The 24,515-nt window shown below is 46.0% G+C and overlaps 1 protein-coding gene across 4 annotated transcripts in view; it reads left to right on the top strand.

Annotated features, from left to right (window-relative positions):
- Positions 1–23,399, top strand: part of ankhd1 (ankyrin repeat and KH domain containing 1) — a 69,276-nt gene extending 45,877 nt beyond the window's left edge. For all 4 annotated transcript variants that reach the window (XM_088932384.1, XM_088932382.1, XM_088932386.1 and 1 more), the window contains 20 exons: positions 1,498–2,265; positions 8,051–8,184; positions 8,445–8,556; positions 8,762–8,907; positions 9,141–9,283; positions 9,933–10,146; positions 10,919–11,094; positions 11,987–12,149; positions 12,356–12,451; positions 12,768–12,884; positions 13,408–13,570; positions 13,852–14,311; positions 14,831–14,986; positions 15,469–15,618; positions 15,805–17,420; positions 17,846–18,022; positions 20,110–20,361; positions 21,294–21,472; positions 21,958–22,122; positions 22,892–23,399. In XM_088932384.1, coding sequence (XP_088788510.1) covers positions 1,498–2,265; positions 8,051–8,184; positions 8,445–8,556; positions 8,762–8,907; positions 9,141–9,283; positions 9,933–10,146; positions 10,919–11,094; positions 11,987–12,149; positions 12,356–12,451; positions 12,768–12,884; positions 13,408–13,570; positions 13,852–14,311; positions 14,831–14,986; positions 15,469–15,618; positions 15,805–17,420; positions 17,846–18,022; positions 20,110–20,361; positions 21,294–21,472; positions 21,958–22,122; positions 22,892–22,951 — 5,447 coding nt within the window. In that variant the 3' untranslated portion in view covers positions 22,952–23,399. The remainder of the gene's footprint in view (positions 1–1,497; positions 2,266–8,050; positions 8,185–8,444; positions 8,557–8,761; positions 8,908–9,140; positions 9,284–9,932; positions 10,147–10,918; positions 11,095–11,986; positions 12,150–12,355; positions 12,452–12,767; positions 12,885–13,407; positions 13,571–13,851; positions 14,312–14,830; positions 14,987–15,468; positions 15,619–15,804; positions 17,421–17,845; positions 18,023–20,109; positions 20,362–21,293; positions 21,473–21,957; positions 22,123–22,891) is intronic.
- The last annotated feature ends 1,116 nt before the right edge of the window (positions 23,400–24,515 follow it).

Here is a 24,515-nt window from a genome sequence, read left to right as displayed (position 1 = left end):
CTGTATTTCTCCCCCTTATGCACATGGGACAGCCTTCTTAGGGCAGCAGTGGGCTGTTGTAGTCCCAAGTACAGGAGCAGGTAAAGGTTTGTTCCATGCTGAAAAGAAAAGACAATATTTTGGCCGTGGAGCTTTGCTCAGTTAAGAATTAGTGAGTTAATATATTAGTATGACAATCCTCTTGTCGTTATAGCCCTCTCAATTCCTAGGACCTCTTGCTCTGGCAGTGAGACTTGAAACCTCATTTGTGAATGTCAGAAACCGTAAACATTCAAAATACATTAATTTACAGATCATTTTAAATGTATTTTATGTGTATTTACTGGTGAGGATTCTGCACATCTTAATCAGTGTGGTCATGATTTAAAAATGGTTACCCTTCTCTACAATGGTAGAAGCCTTACAAAAAATTCTACTAGTGCTGAATTTGAGTTTGGTGGGCTTTTAAACTCATTAAAGCTCAATCAAAAATGTAAACATCATAGATATTGAGTTTTGTATGATAAATTAGTCCAAGTTAAGAGTAAAAGTGAGTTTTTAAGACAGGATTGAAAAACGCAGACTGGCAAGATCTAATATGGGATGATCTTTCATCCCATAGTTTATGAACTGTAGGACGAAAAGTAAGATCTCCCCAGGGTACAGCACCTAGTTTTGGGAACTGAAAGAGGTCCGGAGTCCAAAGATGGAAAATCTGCAGGTGTGTAGTTGGTTAACAGTTCACTGCTGTATGTGGGTGCAAGATTATTTAAGCCCTTGACAGTGAGTTGCGAGAATTGTAAATTTCTCTTGGCTCGTAGTTTTGTAATGAAATGAAAGGTCATGTTCATTAAAACATTTTCAGAATGCTCACAGTTTAGATGATTTTCCCTGTAGTGCAAGTGGCATGCTATGAGGTTTTTGGTGTAATTGGGTCACTTCTATTCATGCACAAATGTTCAGAATCTAAACATCATCAGTTGTTAGGGCTTTCCCCTTGCTGACTTCCACTGAGGTCGACGGCTTGTTCCTGTTGCATCAGTGCTGTGCTGAAGCTGTGGTCACAGCTCCTGAAGAGCAGCTCAGCAGAGGCCTGGTTCTTCAGGCATGGGGGGTTTTGGAACCAGGACTAGGTGTGTATGTAACAGTCATGTACTGAATGATGTTTTTTCTCAGAAGTACAGTCATTGTAGCCGTGAAATGAGTTTGGTCAGGGCCTAGCAAACAGATCTCACTGGTTTTGTGCCTCTGGTGTTCTTGTGATGGATTTTGGGTTTGTGAGGTCTTTCTCTCCAGCAGCCTCTGTTGGGTAGAGGCTGGGCTGTTTGGCTCGTCAGGCGCCTTGTTCCGCTTTGTTCATAACAAAGCCATTGCCCGCTTTAACCACGTTATGCTAAGCAGACATGCGTTTTTTTATGTGACACTTCAATTTTTGTGGGCGAGTAATTTTTTTGCATGGCTTTTTTCCCCCATTTTTATTTTTTTTCCTCCAAATCGTTTATTTTTCCATGTGCTTAGGTGCATCCAAGCAAAGGTCAAGCCCCCTGCAGGTCACTGCGGAGCAAGACCTCCTGCCACCTTTCCACCCCTACCAGCCCCTGGAGTGCATCGTGGAGGAGACCGAGGGCAAGCTGAACGAGCTGGGCCAGCGGATCAGCGCCATCGAGAAGGCTCAGCTGCAGTCGCTGGAGCTCATCCAGGGCGAGCCTCTCACCAAAGACAAGATCGAAGAGCTCAAGAAGAGCCGCGAAGAGCAAGTGCAGAAGAAGAAAAAGATCCTGAAGGAGCTGCAGAAGGTGGAGCGGCAGCTACAGCTCAAGACCCAGCAGCAGTTCACCAAAGAGTACATGGAGGCCAAGGGGCTGAAGGAGGACTCTGGGCAGCTGCCCCCGCAGGGTTCGGACACGGAGGAGGCCGAGCCGGGGCGGGAGGAGGAAGAGGAGGAGGACTTCTCCAAGCTGCCGCAGGTGGACACCATCTTGTACAGGGACGTTCAGCAGCAGCAGCCGCCTCCCCCTCCCCCACCGCAGCAGCAAGGCCCCCCTGCTCCCGTTCAGACGGGCTTCGTCCCTATCCAGCCTCTGGCCTCCCAGCAGTCCACCGATTTCACCAGTAGCGCCGACTGCCCCGGCAGCGGCCCCGACCTGCAGAGGGTGTTGGTTAGCCAGCAGCAGCAGCAGCAGCTGGCGGGGCTGGGACCGGGCCTCTTAGCCCAGGCTCCAGATGGCTTAATGGTGGCCACACCAGCTCAGACGCTCACTGACACCCTAGATGACATAATGGCAGGTGGGTTAAGAACAAGTTTTCACTTTTATTTTTCGTGCTTTACACCAGCAGCCATACACTAAATATTTTAAAAAGCTTCGGTGAGAGCCTTTTTTTTTTTTGGGGGTGGTGGTAGTGGAGTGCCGTTGCATGGAAACCCCGACCTCTGTGTAGCACTCTCACGTCTTCTCAGTCTCTGCTGTGGAAGGAAGTCAGTCCAGCGGGTAGGTCTGGCCCACGTGAAGAGCTTTGAAGGTAGCAAGAGCAGGTTGACAGAAATAGGCAGGTCCAAATGATCAAGAACTCTTGGCTTCCTTATGTTTCATCTTGGGAACGATTACACAGATCAGTAATCTAGAGCTGCGAGGCAGAGCTGGGCTCCTGAATCTCATGGTCTCATACTTGATCAAACTGCATTGTTCCCCTGTTCCAGGTAGAAATTGAAAACCTGTTATTTGGCCCCAGTATTAGAGCATTTTGAAATTAAATACTTAAGTTGTAATTAGATTAAGCTAAAGCAAAAGTGCTAGGTGAAGATTTACTGAAATAAAGTTTAAATTTCTCTGTGGTATCCATGTTATTTCAGTATGATTTTTAAACCTGAAGCTAATATTTTGGTTTGAAGAAGACCAAAATATTTTACAATGCAACTTTGTTTTTTTAAATCCATTTGAAATTATATTAACACTGATCCTTTGAGTGGAATAAATGAATGTGCAATGATGTTATGAAGAATGATTTCAACAAATTTTGTAATAAGTTGAAGAGAAACATCAATTTTTGCACTGGGAACCTTTTCTGGGAAGTAGATGAAAATTGAAATTACTTCCTAACAGAGTGATGGCACCAGAGATTGCATGTTTTTTACAGTATTTATGCACATCAGGACAGTAAAAAGCTTTGTTCATGTTCCGGTGTTGAAATATGGTATGGTCCATCTTGTTTAAGAGCTGTTACAATCGAGAGGGGTTCGTCTACCAGTCCTGAATTTAATGGTTGCTTGACAGTCCTGCATAATGTTTAGAAGCTGTAATAAGCATATTTTTACATGTATAAACTACTTGTAGTTTCCTAGGAAACTCCTGTATTAAGGAAGAATAGTACATGTAGAAGTGATTTAGCTCCATGAAAACTCTGTGCCATACTTTATTGCTGCCATGTTTGTGCTGTAAAAGATCAGCACTCTGATGGGAGCAGTGTACTTAGTAAGATAACTATTGTTCATCAGCAGGCATATTTGCAGCATATGAATCAACATCTGCCTTTATCAAGTTCATAAAGACCTTATGGTATCTTTCATAGCTGTTCAGTAGAGCATTATTATTATCCTAATTATCTTTTTGGTTCTATGAAGTGGTCATCATTAGACCTTATGGATCAATGTATAATATAATGTATTCAAGCAATTTGCAAGATATGATTGGCATGTGTTCCTAATAAGTTTGAGCCCATTGTTTAGGCATGACTGTGCGCACTGGTTATACTGCGGTACCATTCAGAAGGCTAGATTCATCTTCTGCCTCCTCTCTAAAATCTTTTTAACATGGCTTCCTGCTTTTTAATCAAGTGCAGTGCAACTTGGCTAAAATGTAAATTACTTGAAAGTTGTGGGTTTTGCTTTCATGATGATAGCACTTACTACTTAATTTCAGAACATTTTATTAAATTGACCAATTGTGCATTTTTAGCTGAGCCAGAGGCAGCAGTGTACAAGGGCTTCGGCCAGCAGCTGGGCTGAGAGGGGTTTGCAGGAAGGGGGATCCTCTAGGCCAAGGGCCTCAGACTCGACTCCTGCAGGGCGTGGTGTCGTCAGGTTCTGTTCCACTGAAGCTCAGGTACATTGATGTCATTAACGGTGTAGTTTAAAACGGGCATTAGCTTCACCTACTGTAGGTCAGGTTGGGCTAACGGCACCTGACATTAAGGAGAATAGTGCACAGACCCCGAGCCGATATTTCGCAGCATGCTACAGACCGAAAAAAGCATTTTCAGTCAAAAATGAAAACTACAGAAATACCCACCAACAATGCTGCTGTAAACACTTGATTTAGGCAGCAATGCAACATTAAGATCACACTGATGATTCACCAGTGGTGTAACACCGATATGTGAACAAGCACGCCAGCAAAGCTACACTGTTCCTATTCTGTATAGGGCCCGTGTGTTAGTGAGCTGTCTGTTGACTGAGCCCCCTTTTAGATGTTTTTCTGCATGTTGTTGGGAGTATTGCAGTGCATTGAGAGTAGGGAAGGCAGGACCAAGGTTAACACCTCACCTCCTGCTTCATTCTTAAGAGTAATAAAGAATTCAAGTTCACCATGTTCAGAATTAGTGGTGTTCATTTGTTCTCCTTTTGGTTCCCCATTGTGACTTTGTAGACAGATGTTTATTAAAAAGTGCAAAGGGGCTTTTATTTATCACGCCTTGAACTAGGGAGCATTTAAACACTTTTTTTAATATGAAATTGAAAATCCTGATCTTTTCCCTGCTACATGGAATACCTTTTTCAGCACTAAATTCAATGCTATATGCTCTGCACTGGGTTGTATTTAGTGTAGAGAGTAACGATTTCATTGAACTGGCAAATGTCATTCATTTAGCAGCTGGTTAGTGTTTGTTTTAAAGTTGCACTCAAATCTTGTTGACTGCAGTTGCAGTTAAGTACGCAGGCTCCAGGGATAAATAGTGGTTGCTGCACTTTGTTAGTGGTGGGAGGATGGGTATGGTTTGATTAAAATGCTCTCCTTGTCTTCTGAGGACCGGTTCTGGTGTTGCCTGCTGATCCTGCCCAGGACCACACAGGAAACCTGCACCGTCTTTGGTGTTGAGTCTCAGGACTCGGGTTTAGGTTTGTTTTGGTAAAAGCACATTTATTTTCAGTTTTTTTATCTTAAAGTTTTGTTGGTTCTTTGATGATGGTGGCACACCTAAGGGTTTTTAATTACAACTTTCCTAGCACAGAATTTTACTGCTCTGAAGTTCATTAAGGTTATGCAATTTTTGGTTTAAATCGCTTGTGGACATTACATTTTGAAAGCCTTGTTGCAGGTGTGTTACAAAGCAAGTCTTAAAATCTGTTTCTTCCCTGATGAAGTAGTCCTACAGTAGACATACCAGTTATTTTTTGTTGTGCTTTCAATAGAGTAAAGCTGGAAACTGTAAGTATTCAATAATTTATATATAGTTTATATATAGTGCATGTAATTGGAAAGGTTATGATTTGAAAACTAAATATAACCTTCCTGAAAATAATCCAAGACTCAACATTCTTTATACAGGCTAATTCAGCTTTTAAAAATGTTGGAGGTTGCCTTTCAACTATTACATTTAATAAGGAACATTAAATCCCAAATATTTTAGTAGAAAAAGAACTGTCTCACATTCCAGTTAAGCAACCTGTCCGTTCAGTTAAGTCTTCAATTATGTAATTCAGCTGAAATGAGGGCCCCCAGGGTGCTGTAGAGGACCTTGAGCTGGCCAGAGCAGAGAGGTGATGTGCTGCACACTTGACAGAGTGAGCTGCAGATCAAATCAGTTTGACCTTTTTTTTGAACAGCAGAGGAGTTTAGTGTGTATCTGAAGTTTTGTTTTTATTTATATTTATGGTTGAAAATATTCTACTGAAAGGATGTGCCTTGAATTGTTTTTCAGCACCCTTGTTGGGCTTACTCTTGTCCGATCAAAGTGATTGAGTTCTGAAATTGCATGTGTAAGACATTTTAATGCAGAAAGGAGGAAACTAGTGCACTCCAGTTTCTTCTGTTTCCGGTGTAGTTTTAACATCCGATACTTGTTTTGCACTCCATGGTTTGTTATAGGCCCCCCTTGGAGCTGTCAGTTAAACTAGTTGCACTACTGTCATTCCTGTACCAGCAAAGGGATGAGGACTATGCACATGTTCTTCTGAAACATTCACAGTCACGGCCATCTGCAGCTTTTCATCCTGTAGACTCTGCAGCAGGTGGAGGTTCTACACCCCGTCACATAAGAGTCTGGAAGTCACATAGGGAGCTAACTCCAGGTAGGAATCCAGAGTTGACATATAACTCATTCTAGCAGCTGTTGAGCTACAGGGCACAAGCTTTGCCCACAGTGCGGCACCTTTACTGATTAAGGTGAACCAGATAATGGAGATTCAGTAAGGAACACTTTTGAGGAACCACTTCTAAAATCAGCTTGGATTTATGGTATCCCTAGTGCAAGATGGAACATTCTCTGGTGCTGCCGGTAGGCTTGAACAAAGTCCTGTACACTCCAGAAATCACTGGTGTTTGTCTGGCTTGTGTGTGTGAGATCAGGATTGCCCGATCCACGATTCACACTGGTCTGTGTAACACCTGCAGGGTCTCCTTGACCTCCTGCAGTGAACTCTGTAATCATGCAGGGTGGACAAGTTGGAAAGATATAGTGCATCAACAGAAATGCCAAATAAGTATATGGCTGCTTTTGGAGCTGGAGAGAACAGTTCTTTACTATTTTAACTCGTGCTTTCATGCAAAACGCCTTGTGTTGGTCTCCATGTATACAGCTGCAGTTTTTACAGGACATTGTGCTCAAAGGTACAGCAGCAGCATCCCACACCCTTCCAGTTATAAATCGAGAGCCCTCACGCCTACTCCACACTGCTGCTGTTTTCCCGCTGAAAATTGAGAGTGGTGTCAGTTACCCGGCAAAACATTTTTAGTTTACATTTATTTGCCGTTTTTTTTATCATGTTATGTTTATATATTTCTGAGCAATGAGACCAAAAATTGTTGTAAAAATAATCAAAAGGTCGACTTAATTTTAACCTTTTAACTGTCTTGTTTAAAGCATTGAAATGCATTTAAATGTTTTGTATTTAAGTTGACTGATTACTTTACCTGCCAGGACATCGGATAAATTAACGTCCAGACTCAATTAGAGCTTTACAGCGTTGACAGTCATTTTTCATTGCAGCATCTTCCTCTTCCAGCGCATTTTATAGGTCATTATACAAGCTTGTAGCTTTCTTCCTTCTGGTAGGAGTGTTTCTGTTGTCCAGATCTTTAATCCATAAGTCCAGCAATTGTTCCATTTTTTTTCCCCCCTGTTATTGCACTGCTTTGCCATGTTAATTTTACTTCTGAACGTTTTAAAGCATGTTCTATTTCTGCAGCTTTATGAGCTGTTAAAACTACTGTAACTGTTAAAGTCATTGCTGTTGCAGGTGGAAAATCAAAGCTGAAAATTTGTCCAGAGTACTCGTGACTTAAACGAGTCTAGTGCAGAGAATTTTTGCGTTCTTCAATTTTGTTAACGGCGTTAAGTGCAAAAACAACCTATGGAGGGCCAATTAGACCCTTTCCATCGGAGGGCATTTTAACACCAGCAAGCTAAGCGTACCTTGCTTTTTTTGTTCTGGCAAAAAAAGATGTTTTTGATCTTGAAGGGATGAAATTTATTGACATTGTGTTGTACAATATAGGATTCCAAAGGAGATTTGTGTATTAGATGAACTATGGAGTATTTCTCATGCTGTTACTTAAAAGCCGTTTTGTGTTCATTCGGGCTTTGTCTGCTTTGAACACGGGCATCGCAAAGAGCTGATTGAAATTTGCTTAACGTCACTATTCCTTCGAGCAGGTGAGATGTTCCAGTTAGATTTGTTTACCCCTGTTCTAGTTCCAAAAGTTAATTTGGTGAGTGAAAACGAGTTTCTTGCTGCTCCTGTTGTGCACGACGAGCTGGCCAGTTCTGTCCAGAGGGCAGTGCCGGGGCGTCCGGTGGGTCCCCCTGGCACAGGATCGGTGCGGGTGGTTCATGTTTCCCCACCTCTGTGTTGCAGCGGTGAGCAGCAGAGTGCCCATGTTGAACACTACCCCCTCGCCCACGCCTCAGCCCCCGGCCCAGACGCCCAGCAGCGCCGTCTCCCCTCCGTCGATGCTGCCTCTCTACCCGTCAGTGGACATAGACGCGCACGTAAGACTCCCGCGCCCTCAGAAGTGCAGTTCCGCGTCGGGGGCCACCAGGGGGAGCTTTTTCCTCTTGGCAGGGTGTTTTATTTTTAGCTAGATGTAGTATTTAGCCACAGAACCCCAGAACGCACCATTGTTTGAAATGTTTCCCCTTCTTACAGTTAAGCAGGGTGTTAGCCAGCGCTGTCTTGTCAGAACCTCAGTCGGCTTTTTGCGGCCTGTATTGCGCGCCTGCTCTCCTGCTTACATGCTGTTTATTTGCAGACGGAAAGCAACCACGACACTGCGCTGACGCTGGCCTGTGCAGGAGGACACGAAGAGCTGGTGTCGGTGTTAATAGCGCGCGGGGCCAACATTGAGCACAGAGACAAGAAGGGTTGGTACTGCTCATCTCATCCCCCCTACTGCTTGTTCAACGTTCATGTCCTTAAAATAGATCTTAAAATGCCCAGTCTTCCAAGGGTTAGACTGGTGATCGTTCCTGGCAATGCTGTTGTGCAGCGTGTTAATAGTGAAGCGTGGATCCTACTACTGGAAATACTGGGGCCTGTAAGGTGTCTGACATGCTGTCCCCTTCCCAGGCTTCACTCCGCTCATCCTGGCCGCCACAGCGGGACACGTGGGCGTGGTGGAGATCCTGCTGGACAAAGGAGGAGACATCGAGGCCCAGTCAGAGCGAACCAAAGACACGCCGCTCTCTCTGGCCTGCTCTGGAGGGAGGCAAGAGGTATGCAGCTGTCCCAGACCTGGCTCTTAGTCTCTGTACTGCTGGGTCTCGTGTTTTTCCCTTCACCAGATTAAAAGCAAAGAATATAACCTCTCCTTTTGAGATTGTAACGCAGGTGGTGAAGGTGCTCAGATGAAATGCTGTGGGGAGTAGTAATGTGTTCTCCTGGAAGTCTCAGAGTTTCGTGCTGACGGGTCCAGTGCCCGGAGGCTGACTTCAGCTCTGCCTTCCAGGTTGTGGAGTTGCTGCTGTTGCGTGGTGCCAATAAAGAGCATCGCAACGTCTCCGACTACACACCGCTGAGCCTGGCCGCCTCCGGGGGCTACGTCAACATCATCAAGATCCTCCTCAACGCCGGGGCGGAGATAAACTCAAGGTATTCCATCGCTGAGGGACTCCCACATCTCTTGTGGTTGTAGTGACATGCGTCTCACAAGGAATGGAGCCCTGTGCCTCACTGATATAAATTCCTATCTTTGAGGCAAATTGAAAATGTATTGTAACTAAATGTTCAAATTCAAGTAATTTAGCTCTCTGGATAGATACTTTATTATAAAGATAAAAATAAGATAAAGATACTATTATAAATTGCAGTGCAACAGCAGCCTGGCACAGTCAACACAGCACAGTGTAACGATAAGGTACAATAATACACAATACAACAAGCACAGTCAGAGAGAAGTGCATTAAAAACTTAAAACAAACAGAGTATACAGAATTGCTCACATTACAGAAGATACAAAACACATCTTTTGTGTACTGTACATTCTGGTTTATTGCACATAACCATAAGATAGTAATGCGATCTAGATAATGCTTGCTTTATTTCATACATGCACAGGTTGTAATGCACTTATTAGTGCGTTGTTATTGTGTGCTGAATATTGTTATAGGCATGTGGCGTTTGGACTTCAGTGTAGTCATGTTAGCATGGGGTTGAAGTAGGCAGGTTCTTCTGTGCGCATGAAAATCAGAGTGCACCTTTTACAGTTGTAAGTTTATTCTATGAAATGCTTTGTTTGCAGGACTGGGAGCAAGCTCGGAATTTCTCCACTGATGCTGGCTGCCATGAATGGGCATGTGCCCGCAGTGAAGTTACTGCTGGACATGGGCTCGGACATCAATGCCCAGATCGAGACCAACCGCAACACAGCCCTAACCCTTGCGTGCTTTCAAGGCAGAGCAGAGGTGGTCAGCTTGCTGCTGGACAGGAAGGCAAATGTGGAGCACAGGGCCAAGGCAGGTGTCCGTCTGCAACTCCAGAGTCCTGGAGCTGTACCTGAACAGAGGGCACTTCAGACACCTCACACTTTAAAATCACAAATTGGTCTTAGCCTGGTAGACTCCATTTAGGCCGTTCTGTCCTGTCTTCACTACTACAGACAGAGGAGAGCCACATGTGAGAGAATGCCTTTTCTGCATTGATCCTAATGCAACTGTGGTGGCCACAGTGTTTCTCTTTATTTTACCTTATGATTCATCGTATTTACAGTCTAGCTTTTATGACATTCAGAGTTCCATCAGATTGTACTGCATTTGTGGGCTGCTGGGATTAAAAGGGCTCGTTTTGCACCAGTGATATAAATCTCAAATTACAGAGGGCCTAGTTGAATTTAAGTTCTGAAATACGAACATGAGTGAAATGTTTTTTTAAATCAAAATGCGTTAAAGAGCAAAGTGCCCACAGTTTTATGACGATTTCCATTTTTTTATCAGTACAATGTTCCATTGTTTTAAATATCTTAATTTTAAATTGTTTGCATAGCAGTGGCATTCCAGAATAGAAGAAAAGGGATTAGCTCCACGCTGGTGGTTGGAATATTGCGTGTTGCAGCAGACCTGTTGAAGGCATTGGTACAGCTGAAGGGATTAAACGGTTAAAGGGGTATCTGTGGTTTTCAGTATATTGAAGTCAAGTTGATGGATTGCTGAGGAGCATGGCCTCAATATGTGGGTGTGAGGGTTTTTGAGGGGTGCTTGTGAGAACGTTGGTGTGCTCCCTGCCCCACAGACTGGCTTGACCCCGCTGATGGAGGCTGCTTCAGGAGGCTATGCAGAGGTGGGCAGAGTCCTGCTGGACAAAGGAGCCGATGTCAACGCACCACCAGTGCCTTCGTCAAGGGACACAGCTTTAACTATCGCTGCCGACAAGGGACATTACAAGTTCTGTGAGCTTCTCATCAACAGGTATGAGTGCGAGAGTCAGGAAGGCAGCTGCAGGGTCTCTCTGTCAGTAAGCATCACTGGTTCACTTGTTTTGAAAAAAGGTAACCAGTATCAGCAGAAATCCCATCTTTTTGCTGGTTCAACCTGAACAGCATACTTGGAAAATCAAGCCGTTGGATAAATACTCCACAATTTAAATTCTTACATAATGTGTTTATAGGATCTTAATTCACAATTATTTGACATTAGGTCAAACAGTTGCAGTCTGTTCTGCAATCTGAGTTATACCCCAGCTTTGACTAAACTGTTATCTACAGCCTGTAGCTGAATCTGTTCTCGTTATTAGTGATCCAGAAGTCCTTTTTATGTCATCAATAGGTTAGTTCTGTCTGTTAGTGTCCTATTAGATCATATTGGGTCACAAAACAGGCTTTTGTTTTTTTTGTAAAAAATATGCTTCCATCTGGATTTTAAGAAGTCTGTGACATTTGATTTACAGGCCCATCTCTGTCATAGGGAGAAACGGCGAACACACACAAGCCTTCTTGCTCATGGGCTGGCAAGAAGAAGTGACCAGACTTGCCTATATTATCTTGGGGATGGCTTCCTTTTAAATCCTGGAAATTACTTATGTTTTTCTGAGACAGCTCTCTTAACCCACTTAAACCTTAAATTCTTTGGAAGAAAATGTGATTCCTTGCACTGACAGGAGTCAACACTTGATTGACAAGGGTTAATAATTTCTTCTGGACCTACACACATGCATGTACCACATGAACCAGCAGTTCCCTTCATTCTCACATTCCTTATTTTGCTTAACTTTTAAGTTGTGGGTGATTTGCATTACATTCCGTTTCATGGCCACCATGAAAGTTGCACTAAGGATGTAATAACGTGCCGTTGCTCTTGACAGAGGGGCTCATATTGACGTGCGCAACAAGAAGGGGAACACGCCTCTCTGGCTGGCTGCTAACGGCGGTCACTTCGACGTTGTCCAGCTGCTGGTCCAGGCTGGTGCGGACGTGGATGCCGCCGACAACAGGAAGATCACTCCACTCATGGCTGCTTTCCGCAAGGCAAGTGCAGCTTTCGCCCCACGTCGGTCTGCATGTCTCAGTATATAGGAATATTTCCTGCAGGTTTGCACTATTGCTTTGTTCTAGTGTCTTATTTGGAAAGCCCTTATATGCCCTTTGGAACTTCCATCTGTCGCTGTTTCACAAGAAACCAGGCTCAGAACCAGCTATTTGGAGCTTCCAGATCTGACTTTTTATTTTTGCAGGGCCACGTGAAAGTCGTCCAGTATCTTGTGAAAGAAGTTAATCAGTTCCCTTCCGACATCGAATGCATGAGATATATTGCCACCATTGCCGACAAGGTAAGTTGAACTGCTCTGTATCTTATCAATCTGGAAACATAACGTGGTGGAATGTATTGTGTAAAAGATGTGGGCTCTGATGTCTGGATTATTGGTTTATTGCTTGACAAGTAAGCACACCAGATTCTTTTTAGGCTACTTAATAGTAGACATAAGCCCATAAGAAGATAGTACTCATATCTGCTTTCATTTTAAATGAAACATGTACAGTTTGGCTCAGGAAAATTTTCCTCTTCCATTGTTGTCAGAGACCAGGCTCTGCTAAAGTTGTGAAGCCCCAGTCTTAAGGGGATGAAATCTGTGCTCTTCTTCCCAGGAGCTGTTGAAGAAATGCCACCAGTGCATGGAAACCATTGTAAAAGCCAAAGACCAACAAGCTGCAGAAGCAAATAAGAATGCTAGCATCCTGTTAAAGGAGCTGGACTTGGAAAAGGTCAGAGGATATTTTTTTGTTTTGAAGCATCAGACTATATACAGAGCTATGTCGCCCTTTCTCTTTGAGCTTTTTGTTGTTGGTTTTGTGCTGTACATGCCCCCTGGCCATGTGTTTAGCACGGTTGATTTCAAATGAGTGAATTGCAGCTTATTTACTGAAGTCGTTTTGAGTATCTTTATTCAAAGCAAATTAAACGTTATATAAGAAATAAATTGGACCTCACTTGATTCTCAGACCTTGGGGTCTTCTTACAACTGAATGCAAGGAGCAGTTGAGCACCAAGAAAACCCAGGAAAGGCGTTTTTAAAACCTATTTGTTCTCAAAGTGTGTGTAGAAGTACGTTCCAAGAGCCATCATAGATCAGAGTTAAAAGGATCCCAAGCTCCTGAGAATCATGTTGGTTCCTATTTTTTAGTCGGAAGCTTGTCCTGGCTAAGTGGTGCGCGAATGATGCGGATGGAGGTAAGGCTCAGGCGTGTGGAGCAGCCTCTTAATAATCGTGCTCTTCCCCTCTGTCAGTCCCGGGAGGAGAGCAAGAAGCAGGCCCTGGCCGCCAAGAGGGAGAAGCGCAAAGAGAAGCGCAAGAAGAAGAAGGAGGAGCAGAAGAGGAAGCAGGAGGAGGAGGAAGCTAAAACAAAGGAGGTTTCGGAAATGCAAGATACCGAAAAGGATTCTGCTGAAGGCAAGAACAGCCGGGGGTTTTAATCAGACCCGTGTTGGAACAGTGGATTGGGGATGCTCAGAGTAGATTTAACTTTAGATGCAAACCACACCGGCCAGTTCATATGAAATGCGTTTTTTGTATGAAGTTAACTGCTGGTTATATGACATGAGTTACTGCTTTGTCGAGATATTGGGATCACGTTTCTCATGGGGACTAAAGCAAGACTGATTTCTGTTCACATTATGCTACTTGGGTTGCACGCTTTATCGTGTGTCTTATCGCCTTCCTGTATTTTGTAGAACCTGAAGTTCCCATAGAGCCTCCAAGCGCAACCACCACCACCACCATTGGGATTTCGGCCACCTCCGCCACCTTCACCAGCGCCTTCGGCAAGAAGAGAGCCGGCGTGGTGACGACGCCGAGCACCAACCGCAAGAACAAGAAGAACAAGACCCGGGACACCTCCCAGAACGCCCAGATCATCCTCCAGGACCCGCAGATGTCGCTAGCGCAGCAGAAAGCGGACAAAAACAAAATCCAGGGGGAGCCGAGAGGCGGCGGGGCTGGAGGCAACAGCGACTCGGACAACCTGGACAGCACGGACTGCAACAGCGAGAGCAGCAGCGGCAGCAAGAGCCAGGAGCTCAACTACCTGCCCGACCTGCCCTCCGCCGCCGCCGACAAGAGGCAGTGCCCCGCGCAGCACGCCCCGCAGAGGGAGGACAAGGTCACCGTCTCCATCTCCAAATCGCAGCCAAAGTGAGCACTGCGCTCTCCTACTCTGTGGTCGGGCGGGGGGGGGGCTGGTCACTCACGTCCAGCGTTTGTAATTAAAGAACAGAGGGCTGGGTGGGGTGGAGGTGGGTTTGTTTTCCTTTAAGTTTGATTTGCTTTCTTTTTTTAGTTTTAGGTTGCAGGCTGCCCTAGTAGGCAGTCACTGTTTATTCCATATTGTAGTCGCAGTCCGGGCTTGGATTGTGATGCAAAGATTTTTCACATATACATTGGAAGTTTTAGAATAAAATGCCAGTGAAGGTTACATTTTTTTCTAAAAATCCTGCTAATTTTTTTTGGGGGTGGGGGGGAAGATTCTTAACTGCTCCATCTGATGCACCAGAATGATGTGGCTATATAGTTGAAGCAGATATTCCCTTTGCGTTTAGAGCATGGCTTTAACATTTCATAGAATGTTTACGGAAGGCTGTTGACTTGGATGATCTTGGAAATAAACACAGGTGACGCTCTCTTTAGTAGTATAATCTTTCTCATGCTCCTCAGAATGCAAGAAGGCATCAATGACGTGACTCCCAGTTCACTACCTTCTACATTAAAGACTATTTCACTGCCAGTATCCTCGCCCAATGGTAAAATGAACCTGACCAGCCCCAAAAGAGGCCCAAAGAGAGAAGAGGGCTGGAAGGAAGTTGTCAGGAGGTTTGTCATTTCCTTTCCACTTGTTTCAAGCCTGTTTCTTGCAGCTCTGTTATAGTGCAGTGACATGCCAGGGACAAGATTATAAGGTTCTTCGGGATGGTTCCAAAAGACATTGCTTACTCAGTTTCTCTGCATGATGTCTAACCCTTTCTCTTGGCTTGAAGGTCTTTCAAGATGAGTTTTTTTTTTGTACTGAATCATATTGTTCCAAATGTATTTGTGTATATGCAGCAAACGTCAATATTCTGTAAGCCTTTTGAACCCGCTGATATGAGACTGATATGTAATTTATCCACATTTAATGCGATGGGCTTTGATTTTAAATGGAAGTCTTCCAGTTTCTCATTTTTTAACACATGGGTGGTAGAGCTAAGAAAGACTAGGTTTTCCGGTTTGAGTCTTTAGAAACCACACCCTGTACTTCCAGAGAGGGGTACAGAGTGTCTGGGGGTGCTGACCTGCCCATGTGCTCTGTCCCCTAGATCTAAGAAGTTGTCGGTTCCTGCCTCAGTTGTGTCCAGGATCATGGGGAGAGGCGGATGTAACATCACTGCCATTCAGGACGTCACTGGAGCCCACATAGATGTGGACAAACAGAAGGACAAGAATGGCGAGAGAATGATCACCATCAGGTAAGCGGCTCCACCTGCCGGAATATTTTTTTTTTTTACTGATCCTGTGTTCCAGGAGTGGAATCAGTGCATCAACGTCCACGAAGTCAACTTCGTATCTGTTGCACCGTTACATGCTGGTGTTAAAAAGACTAAGACAGGTAATCCAGGCCTGGAAATGAAACGATACGAATTTTAATGTTTCAGAGGAGGAACCGAGTCCACGAGGCACGCGGTGCAGCTCATCAACGCCCTGATTCAAGACCCTGCCAAGGAGCTGGAGGACCTGATTCCCCGGAATCACATCCGCACGCCTGCTGCCAACACCAAGATCGGCTCCACCTTCACCACCTCCACCGGAGCCACCAGCACCACCGCCGCCGGCAACAAGGCCCTGGTGTCGGTGGTGCCTTCCTCCTCCGTGGCGTTCCAGCCTTCCTCGCCCTCCACGTCGCAGCCTGGCAGCAAGCTCGCCAAGAACCTCTCGGCCACCGTTCGCCCGCCTTTCCCGGTCTCTCTCCCCCTGGCCTACGCCCATCCTCAGCTGGCCCTGCTGGCCGCGCAGACTATGCACCAAATCAGACACCCCCGCCTGCCCATGGCCCAGTTTGGCGGCACCTTCTCCCCTTCCCCAAACACGTGGGGCCCCTTCCCCGTGCGGCCCGTGAGTCCTGGGAGCACCAGCAGCTCCCCCAAACACAACGGCAGCAGTGCCATCCGCCCTGGAACCTCCCACGTGGAATACGCTGGCGGTGTGCTGCCCCCCTCCGTCACCGCCTCCCCTCCCTCCAGCACCTCGCAGCCCCCCGCCTGCCTCACCAACAGCCCCACCCCCTCCTCGGTCCGGAAGCAGCTGTTCAGCGCAGACCCCAAGACCAGCAGCGCGACCTCCGTCACCGCCACCGTCACGAGCGTCTGCAGCACGCGGCCGGCCAGCTCCCCCGCCCCTCTGCACAGCGCCCAGTCCGCCGCGCCCCCCACCCCGCCCCCGCCGCCCCCCATCGCGCCCCCCACGGCCAAGCCCGAGCCCTGCACTCCCCCGTCAGTGGCTAAAGAGAAGCCGGCCGCAGAGCAGCCCGCCGGAGCCGTCCTGACGCCGGCGGCCGCGCTGGGCGGCGCCTCGGACAGCAGCAGCGCGGGGGCCGGCGGGGCCTTCTCTAACGCGGCCTCCTCGATGTCCTCGCTCCAGCCCCCGGCAGGCGCGGCCGAGGCCCGGCAGCAGCAGCAGCTGCCGATGCCCTACAGCTCGGGCGCGGAGCCTGCGGCCCCCTCCAGCCTGACTGCCACACGCCCCGTCGCCATGTGCTCCAGCACCGTGACGCACACCAGCAACACTTTACCTCACTTCGCCGCACCCGCACCCCGGGTCTCTCCCCGCATGCAGCCTGGCGCCCCCTTCTACTCCATGGTCCCGGGCAGCTCCATGCAGCAGGAGCAGCAGTCCGTGTTCGTGCCTCCGGCCCAGACGCAGGAGGCCATGAAACAGCCAGGCATGCCGCCCTCCCTGCAGCTCTCCTCAACCATCAGCATGATGAACGGGTCCCAGATGCACATCAACCACGGCAACAAGGCCCTCCCGCCCAACTTCGGCCCCGCAGCACTTTTCAATCATTTCAGCAGCATTTTCGACAGCAGCCAGGTCAGCAACAATCAGGTGTGGGGCGCCTGCCACCTGCCCACGAGAACCCCCCCTGACCAGGCCTACAGCGCTCAGGCCACATACATGAGCAACATGGCGCAGCTGGAGAACGTGCTTCCCCCGGACGGCTCCAAGGCTCCTGGCTTCCGCCCCGCGTCCCAGAGGATTGTCACCAGTCCGATCGGTAAGGCTCAGCTCGTGGAGCATCCCGTTTCGTTCCCTTCTGTGTTTGTGTACTCCGATTTGGAAAGCACCCTGTTCCTCCTTACGGTAACTCGGATGTGACTGCGTATAGGTCATAGCCCTATGAGAAAATCATCTGACTGACGCAAAACCTTTGGTCTGTTCAGCAAGTACTTTAAAATCATGGTTTGCAATGCAGTTTGCTCCTTCGTGCACGATGTTTTGAGTATTCATACAAGCACGCTTAATCTTAGGCTGTTTTAAAAGTTTTAGTTTACAGAATGGCACGTTAATGAAGTTACTGTGCTTTAGTGAAAGTAACAGCATTTTTATACCAATCTGGCTTTTTTAAGATTGCTTGGAAGCCAAAAGGTTTTAATTTTTTAAGGGGGAAGTGTTTAAAACCTATTCTTCTATTTGTTTTAGGAATGCATGCTCTAGACCCTTCTGGCAATTCTATCTCTTCCTCTTCTACGCCACTGACAAGCTTTGCTACAAGCATATCAGGGAGCCCAGTCTTTTTACAAGGCCCAGCTCCTGTAGGGACTCCCAGCTTCAGTAGACAGCATTTCTCACCACATCCTTGGAGTGCTTCAACCTCATGTATGTACTGGTATTTGCTTTCTTTGTGAAATTATTTTGTGTTGGTAAATGTTTACAGTGCTTCTGTGCTATTGCCCATTCAGCATACCTTGCAGGTGTGTTATAGTCCTGATTGTCTAAATTAATGTCCGTGCCGGTTCACCCTTTTCAGAAGGAGAGGAACTGGTGAGCGCTACAGCAGACACCTTCACACTGATAAGCACTCGGCACTATGGGGGCTCTGGCATCGAGAGCGACGTACCTTTTGTAGCAAGGCTTAAAGTTACTCTAGCTTTGTCAGCATTGTCGTCTCCTGTCGTTCACATCCACTCAGCAGAAAAGAGACAGATGGGTTGTAATGGTTAAACACTTTTCTTTTTGCCGTCCTTGGGACTGAGGGCCTTTGCTCATTAGTTCCCGACACCTCCCAGTCACCCCTGCAGAGTCCGTAGTTGATGAAGGAAAGTGATTCATCTAGTTTTAGAACTGGAAGCAGTTTGATTTGATACCATTTCTTGACGTGCAGTAAAAGTTACACTGGCCGTTGTTAAACAGGGAGGACATGGCTTCTTGCCGTTCAGTTGCACATCTGTAAATACTGTATGGATGCTTCTTTCTTGACTTAAAAACATGGCTTTCGTGAGTGTTAAAACCATTCTGACATTGAAGATTGTTTGTTCAGGTTGTAGTTTTATCTTTTTAGTGAGTAAATGTTTAGTAGAATAACATTTTATGCAAGTTCTGTTCCTCCAGTGCTTGTTTAATACTTTCTTCAAAGTTCTGAGAAGTTCAGTGGACAGGGCTGGTGATCTTCTAATGGGCCCTGAGAAACGCATATAGAAATACCATTTGTTTATAGTTTCATGATCACAAAATACATAAGTTAAACATCAAAGAAATTACTTTTTAACAGAGATATACATTACTGTACATTATCCTACACTATGGTGTTCAGTAATTAAACACTAAAGTGGACATTAAACAAAAATAATCAGATCACTTGGGTTCTTTCCTGATGTGATGCCCTACAGGTCACGGTCTTCAGTGAGACGCTGTAAGGTGAAAGTGCAGAGGTGTCCCCACCAGCAGGTCACGGTCTTCAGTGAGGCGCTGTGAGGTGAAAGTGGGGACACCTGCACGAGCGTGGGAGCGGAGCGAGGCTGAAGCGTGAAACAGCCCTGCTGGAGACGCAGTTCGCCCTCTCCACGCTGGCCATCCGAGGACAAAACGCCCCACTGCCTGCTCTTTACACATCTCATGAACTTTCCTGAACTCAAGTTTTATTTCAGGGGGCCGTTGGAGGTCTTTACGTCTGTGTATGTGAAGTCTTGCAGAACTTCGAGAACACGTTTACTTACTCACTGAGCGTACTGGGATTACTATCACTTTTTTTTGGGGCATCGTGTCCATGCCATCATTTCATGACATGGTTGAAAGTACCGTCAGTGTTCCCCACCCACGCGCACACACACGTCTGACAGAGGGAAGTGAGGAATCGTGTTTACTGTGCGAAGACTGCTTGTGGATAGCCTGAGATGTACACGTGCGTTTCTGACCTGTCAGCGACTCGCATTAGCCATTAAATCAGCCCCCACACACTTGTCCTCTGAAAGCGGACCCCTGTGGTTTTCAGAGACTGCACAGGAAATCCTTCCAGGTGTTTTCCTGCTGGAGGTGTGATTGAATATTTTACAAACTGCTCTGGATGACCAGCATTTCACACATGCTCACACAGTGCTTCAGCTGTCCTTTCCTAGTTAAGGACAGATGCTTCACAACAATCTCAAGACAAAACAGTCTTAACGATGTGACTGTTGTATGTGTACTACATTTGTTGCAGTCTGTATTAAGGAGTGATTCGTGAGAATGAATTGTGTACCACAATTTTTGTAAATATTTCAAAATGCTGCTCTGTGTCCTTCGGTGAGAAGTTCAGTGTTTATGGGTCCGAATCTGGGGCATGTGCATGTGGTGGCTGGGCGCGCTGTTTCGGAGGGCCTGTGCTGTCGCGCCCTCGTGGCGAGACCAGGAGGAGGAAGGCGATGGCCGTCGGGAGGGCCGTGCCAGAGTAGCTGGGGCTCACGAGGCCGTTTGCTGTGTTTGTGCAGGCGAGTCCCCCGTGCCCTCCGTGTCCTCCGGAGCCTCCTCCCCGCTGTCGGCCTCCTCCACCGCCCCCGCGCTCAACCAGGCCAAGGCCAGCAGCTCCAGCCAGGACCGCAAGGTTCCCCCGCCCATCGGCACAGAGCGGCTGGCGCGCATCCGGCAGACCGGCGCCGTCAACCCCGCGCTGCTCACCACCAGCTACACCGCGCCCGTCGGCCAGGGGGGCATCTGGTCCTTTGGGGTTGGCAGCGCCTCAGGTAAGCGTGCCGTCCGGATTGCCAGCCCCACTTGTTGGTGCTGACGTGAGCGCCCCCTAGTGGAGACTTCTGGAGTTCGCTACCACAGAACAGCGTTTTGTCTGTTCTGTGGCTTGGGAAGACCGAACACTTAGGTAGATTGTTACGGCAGTTTGTAGGTAGCACTCTCTTACCTAGATATTTATGTGAATGTTTTTTTTTGTTTGGAGAAATCGATCTTCCCGTGTACTATTCTGAAAGCTTAAAAACATGAACAAGTTGGACTAGGTTCTGTTTCAAAATGTCTTTTCACCACCCTCACTCTGGCCTCAGTAAAAAAAAAAGGCCACGCATACTCCTTCTGGCAGTTTGGAATAGATGTGTTTATTTGAACAGGTTCATTAATGCATGAAGTGGAGTAAACCTGAATTTAATTTACACCGATACAGACAAGCCGTTTCTCACATTTAATCTAGTCATTAACGGCAGCTCAGAGTAATGCTGACAGTGTTCTTTTGGTCATGCTAAACAATTCCTGCAGCAGCAATTCTCAGCCGGTGTACTTTCAGATATTAACTGGTATACTGCAGAATTTTGGAAAAGTCATACTGTTTGTTTTTAGAATAGCGTTCTTAGCCTGTTGTACGCTTGTACTTTCTCTTGCCCTATGAGAGTCAGTTTAATCACCTTGGCGTGTTTAAAATAAATTTCAGTCTCGTGAAACTTCACAGTCCCCGTTTTTAAGAGTACATAAAGCAGAGATCAGGATGTGGTTCAGGTACTTTACGTTGTTTCTCAGCAGTGTGTAATCCTTCCGCACTCTTGCCTAAATCCCCCCCCCAGTCACTTTACTAATCTTGGGGTGCAACAGAGGGCACCCCAGGGAGATCCTGGAAGTCTCCACTAGTGCTCTTGTGAGCGGGTGGCTCATCGTGCCCTCCTCTCCCCTACAGAGGCAATGTCGGGATGGTCTCAGCCCCTCATGAGCAACCACATGATGCACCAGCAGCTGTCGGACCAGTCTGCTTTCTCCCAGCATCAGCCCATGGAAAGAGACGATACTGGAATCGTGGCACCCTCCAACACCTTCCACCAACAGCCCATGCCCAGCAACTTCATGGACTTCCCCAAGGTGCGCACAGATACAGGCCGCTGAGCTTGTATGTCTTTTCTTAACCGTGACAGAAGAGCTTTCCCATTAGGGTTTTGCGTTGGAGAATGTTTTAAATAGATTAAGAAAAAAAATCGTCTCATCATTTTAATTATCTTGCATATCATTTGCTTTTAGCATGCATGCCGTGCTCTTGAAGTGTCCTTACGACTGAAATCTGCATTTCATGGTGCGATTGGGATAGAGAATAGGTTCTTTGTAGTGAAGTCTCTGAAGAAATGGCTCCCGGGAGCCCTGTGGCATTGTCGCCTTGCAGTCCCACAGTGCGCTCCTGTGTCCTCTTCCATTATTGGCTGGTTCTGGGTCACTCGACTGTCTGTCCAGAGAGCCAGTGGACACTTGCAGATACCCTGTATCCCCCTCCTCCAGGAGCAGAACGGGAAATTTTAATTTTGATGAAACGAGCAGGTGTGTGCTCAATCTCGTGCGTGGCTGTATGTCTCCAGGGTTTGCCGATGTCCATGTACGGTGGGACCATGATTCCGCCTCACCCCCCCATGGCTGAAGGCCCGGGGGGGCCGCTGTACAACGGACTCCACACTGCCGACCCCGCCTGGAACCCCATCTTGAAAGTCGTCCCTAATTCTGCAGAGAACTCAGACCCCCAGCAGGTAAAATTCTAAAAGGTATTTCCACACAGTGGAGCTGAGACTCCAATGAGCTGTGTTCCTGCGCTCTTGACACTCTCTCTTTGAGGGGCAGGTAGAAGTGTGTGTACTAAGTTACTGCCATTAGCGGCCCTGCCAGTGGGGGGGGTATCTCAGGTTTATTGCAGAAACTCAGAAAATTAAACACCAGTATGTACGTTACAGTTGGAGTGCGACTCTGGGTTTCAAATAAGTCCACAATGTTTAGCCGTGACCTTTTGGTGTTCAGTGAAATATTGAGAAATCCTTGGTTCATCATTATCTGTATCCAGACACTAACCAGAAATCCCTGCTAAAATGTGTTTGTATTTAGTTAATTGATTAAGTGTTAAATTATTTAAACCTTGGTGTTCGTAGTGGAACTGGCAGAGTTTTATAGTGGCACGCCTGCTGTGTAAGTGTCGGGGGACAATCAATATTTTGTGATAACTGAGGTCTTCTCATCCTCAACAATCAGTCTTTTTAATGAAATGTTTGTGGTTGAAAACGTTTAAGGATTTTTGTGATATACATTCCATTTTAATTAGTTCTAGCTTATTTTAATGTATCTGATTCATATGTAGGACTAAATATTTTTGTTAAGTGTTCAGTTGTGTGCAGAAATGTTCTTGTGGGATTCTGTGCTGAATCCTGAGGTGTAATCGCAGTGGGAGTGGAGAGGGGATCAGAGTGCTGACGGTCTTGCTTATGGCTCTACGTGACTTGCTAATTGATGTTTATTCTGTCATTACAGGTCTGGCCTGGTACTTGGGCACCACATATTGGAAACGTGCATCTGAACCATGTTAACTAAAAAGATTGAGGCATAACGAAATTGAGATGTTAAACTTGTAGTGTCCTAAAGTTAAAATTGGAAGGATGGACACCATTTTTGATGTGCCTAACTAAAATTTCTGTGTGGGCTGTTACTTCTATTTACCACTGTCTATGAACAAATGGATTGCCTGTACAACAGGATACATTCTCTGCTTAGTTTAGCCATTTTGACTTTAAACCCACATAAACTGTTCTTGGGCTGTTGGCTCAACAGTACTGTAAGCTATTTATATGCAGCCAAGAACTAGATGATTACATAAAGATAAATCAGACCTTTTAGAGTGGTAAATACATGTATAATTGTTTACATACTAAAAAGGGTTAAAATGAGAGTAAATTTCATGTCGTATAGTGGCTCTACTTTATGTAGCCTGTATTAATGTGAAATATTTACCTTAATATTCAATAAAAAGATGGAACTGTAACTGTTTTGAGTCTTTTTGTAATCTGCACCCCGACTTTAAAGATGTCACTAAGTAGGAAACTTAAATTCCTAAACACTAAAGTGTACTTAAAAAGGATCTGTACAGGGTGTTTTTAGTGCAGACATGCCAGGTTTAGCCTGTCAAAGTCTTTTTAGCTGTAACCATTGGAATGCAGGTATAGACAGACCATTGTATGAGCGTTTCCCTGTATGAACAAGTCACAAGTTATTTTAGGAAGTCACAAGTTTTTTTTTCTCTTTTTACAAGACTTATCAATTACCAGCCTGTCATCTGCATTTCAGCTTTAACCTCAGGAGTGGGCCTCTTATCCACTAGCTGGATTGTCGCATTCGGGGTTGCTGTTTTGAGTTGTTAAAAACATGCACATTTCTAGAGCAGGACAAAGTAACACGTCATGTGCAGATGAGACATACAGGTGCAGTTACACTGTATTCCAATAGAGGGCATCGGTTCCCAGTGAATCCCTCAATGGAGAAAGGCCTCGGCATGGAGGTAGGTGGAGGCTGTGATGTCCACAGAAGGGTGAGAGTATTTGAGTGTGGGGCTCAGAAAAGAGGGACAGACTGCTAGCCAGTGAGTTTGTTAAAATAATTCACTGAAGGGACAAACCATGTACCCTTTTTATGCTGGATATGCCTCTTTTGATTGTCAACTTATCCAAGTGGCATACATGTTTTTTTAAAACACTTTAACATACCATTATTGTAAATATACCATTGTGTTAATTACACTGTCTTAATATTTGATATTTTCTAGTGGTTGCAAAAAAAACTACAAGAGCTTTAAAAGAATGCCTTGCTTTTAAATACTAGACAAATGGAAGAGTTTACCGTTGAATTAAATGCAAACTTTCTTATCCCGGGAAATTTGTTTTACGGCACAATCCTATACAACAACGCAACAAGGAGTACAAACGTTACCAACAGAGAAGATGGTACAATAGTGATCCAGGAGATGAGTTACTTGATGCTAATTGAGTCGTATTGCAACGGGCACAAGACTTCCCGAGTCTGTTACTTTTACACTTGTGGACACAGAGGGATCTCCCTGGTGGGAGTAGATTCACAATGGAAAGGGTCTGTCTGTTACAATTGT

The sequence above is a fragment of the Atractosteus spatula genome, chromosome 14 (genome assembly GCF_055471065.1).
Source record: "Atractosteus spatula isolate fAtrSpa1 chromosome 14, fAtrSpa1.hap1, whole genome shotgun sequence".
Classification (NCBI taxonomy): Eukaryota; Metazoa; Chordata; class Actinopteri; order Semionotiformes; family Lepisosteidae; genus Atractosteus; species Atractosteus spatula.
The sequence above is the reverse complement of the archived record's forward strand: the minus strand, read 5'-3'. Positions and strand labels throughout refer to the sequence as shown.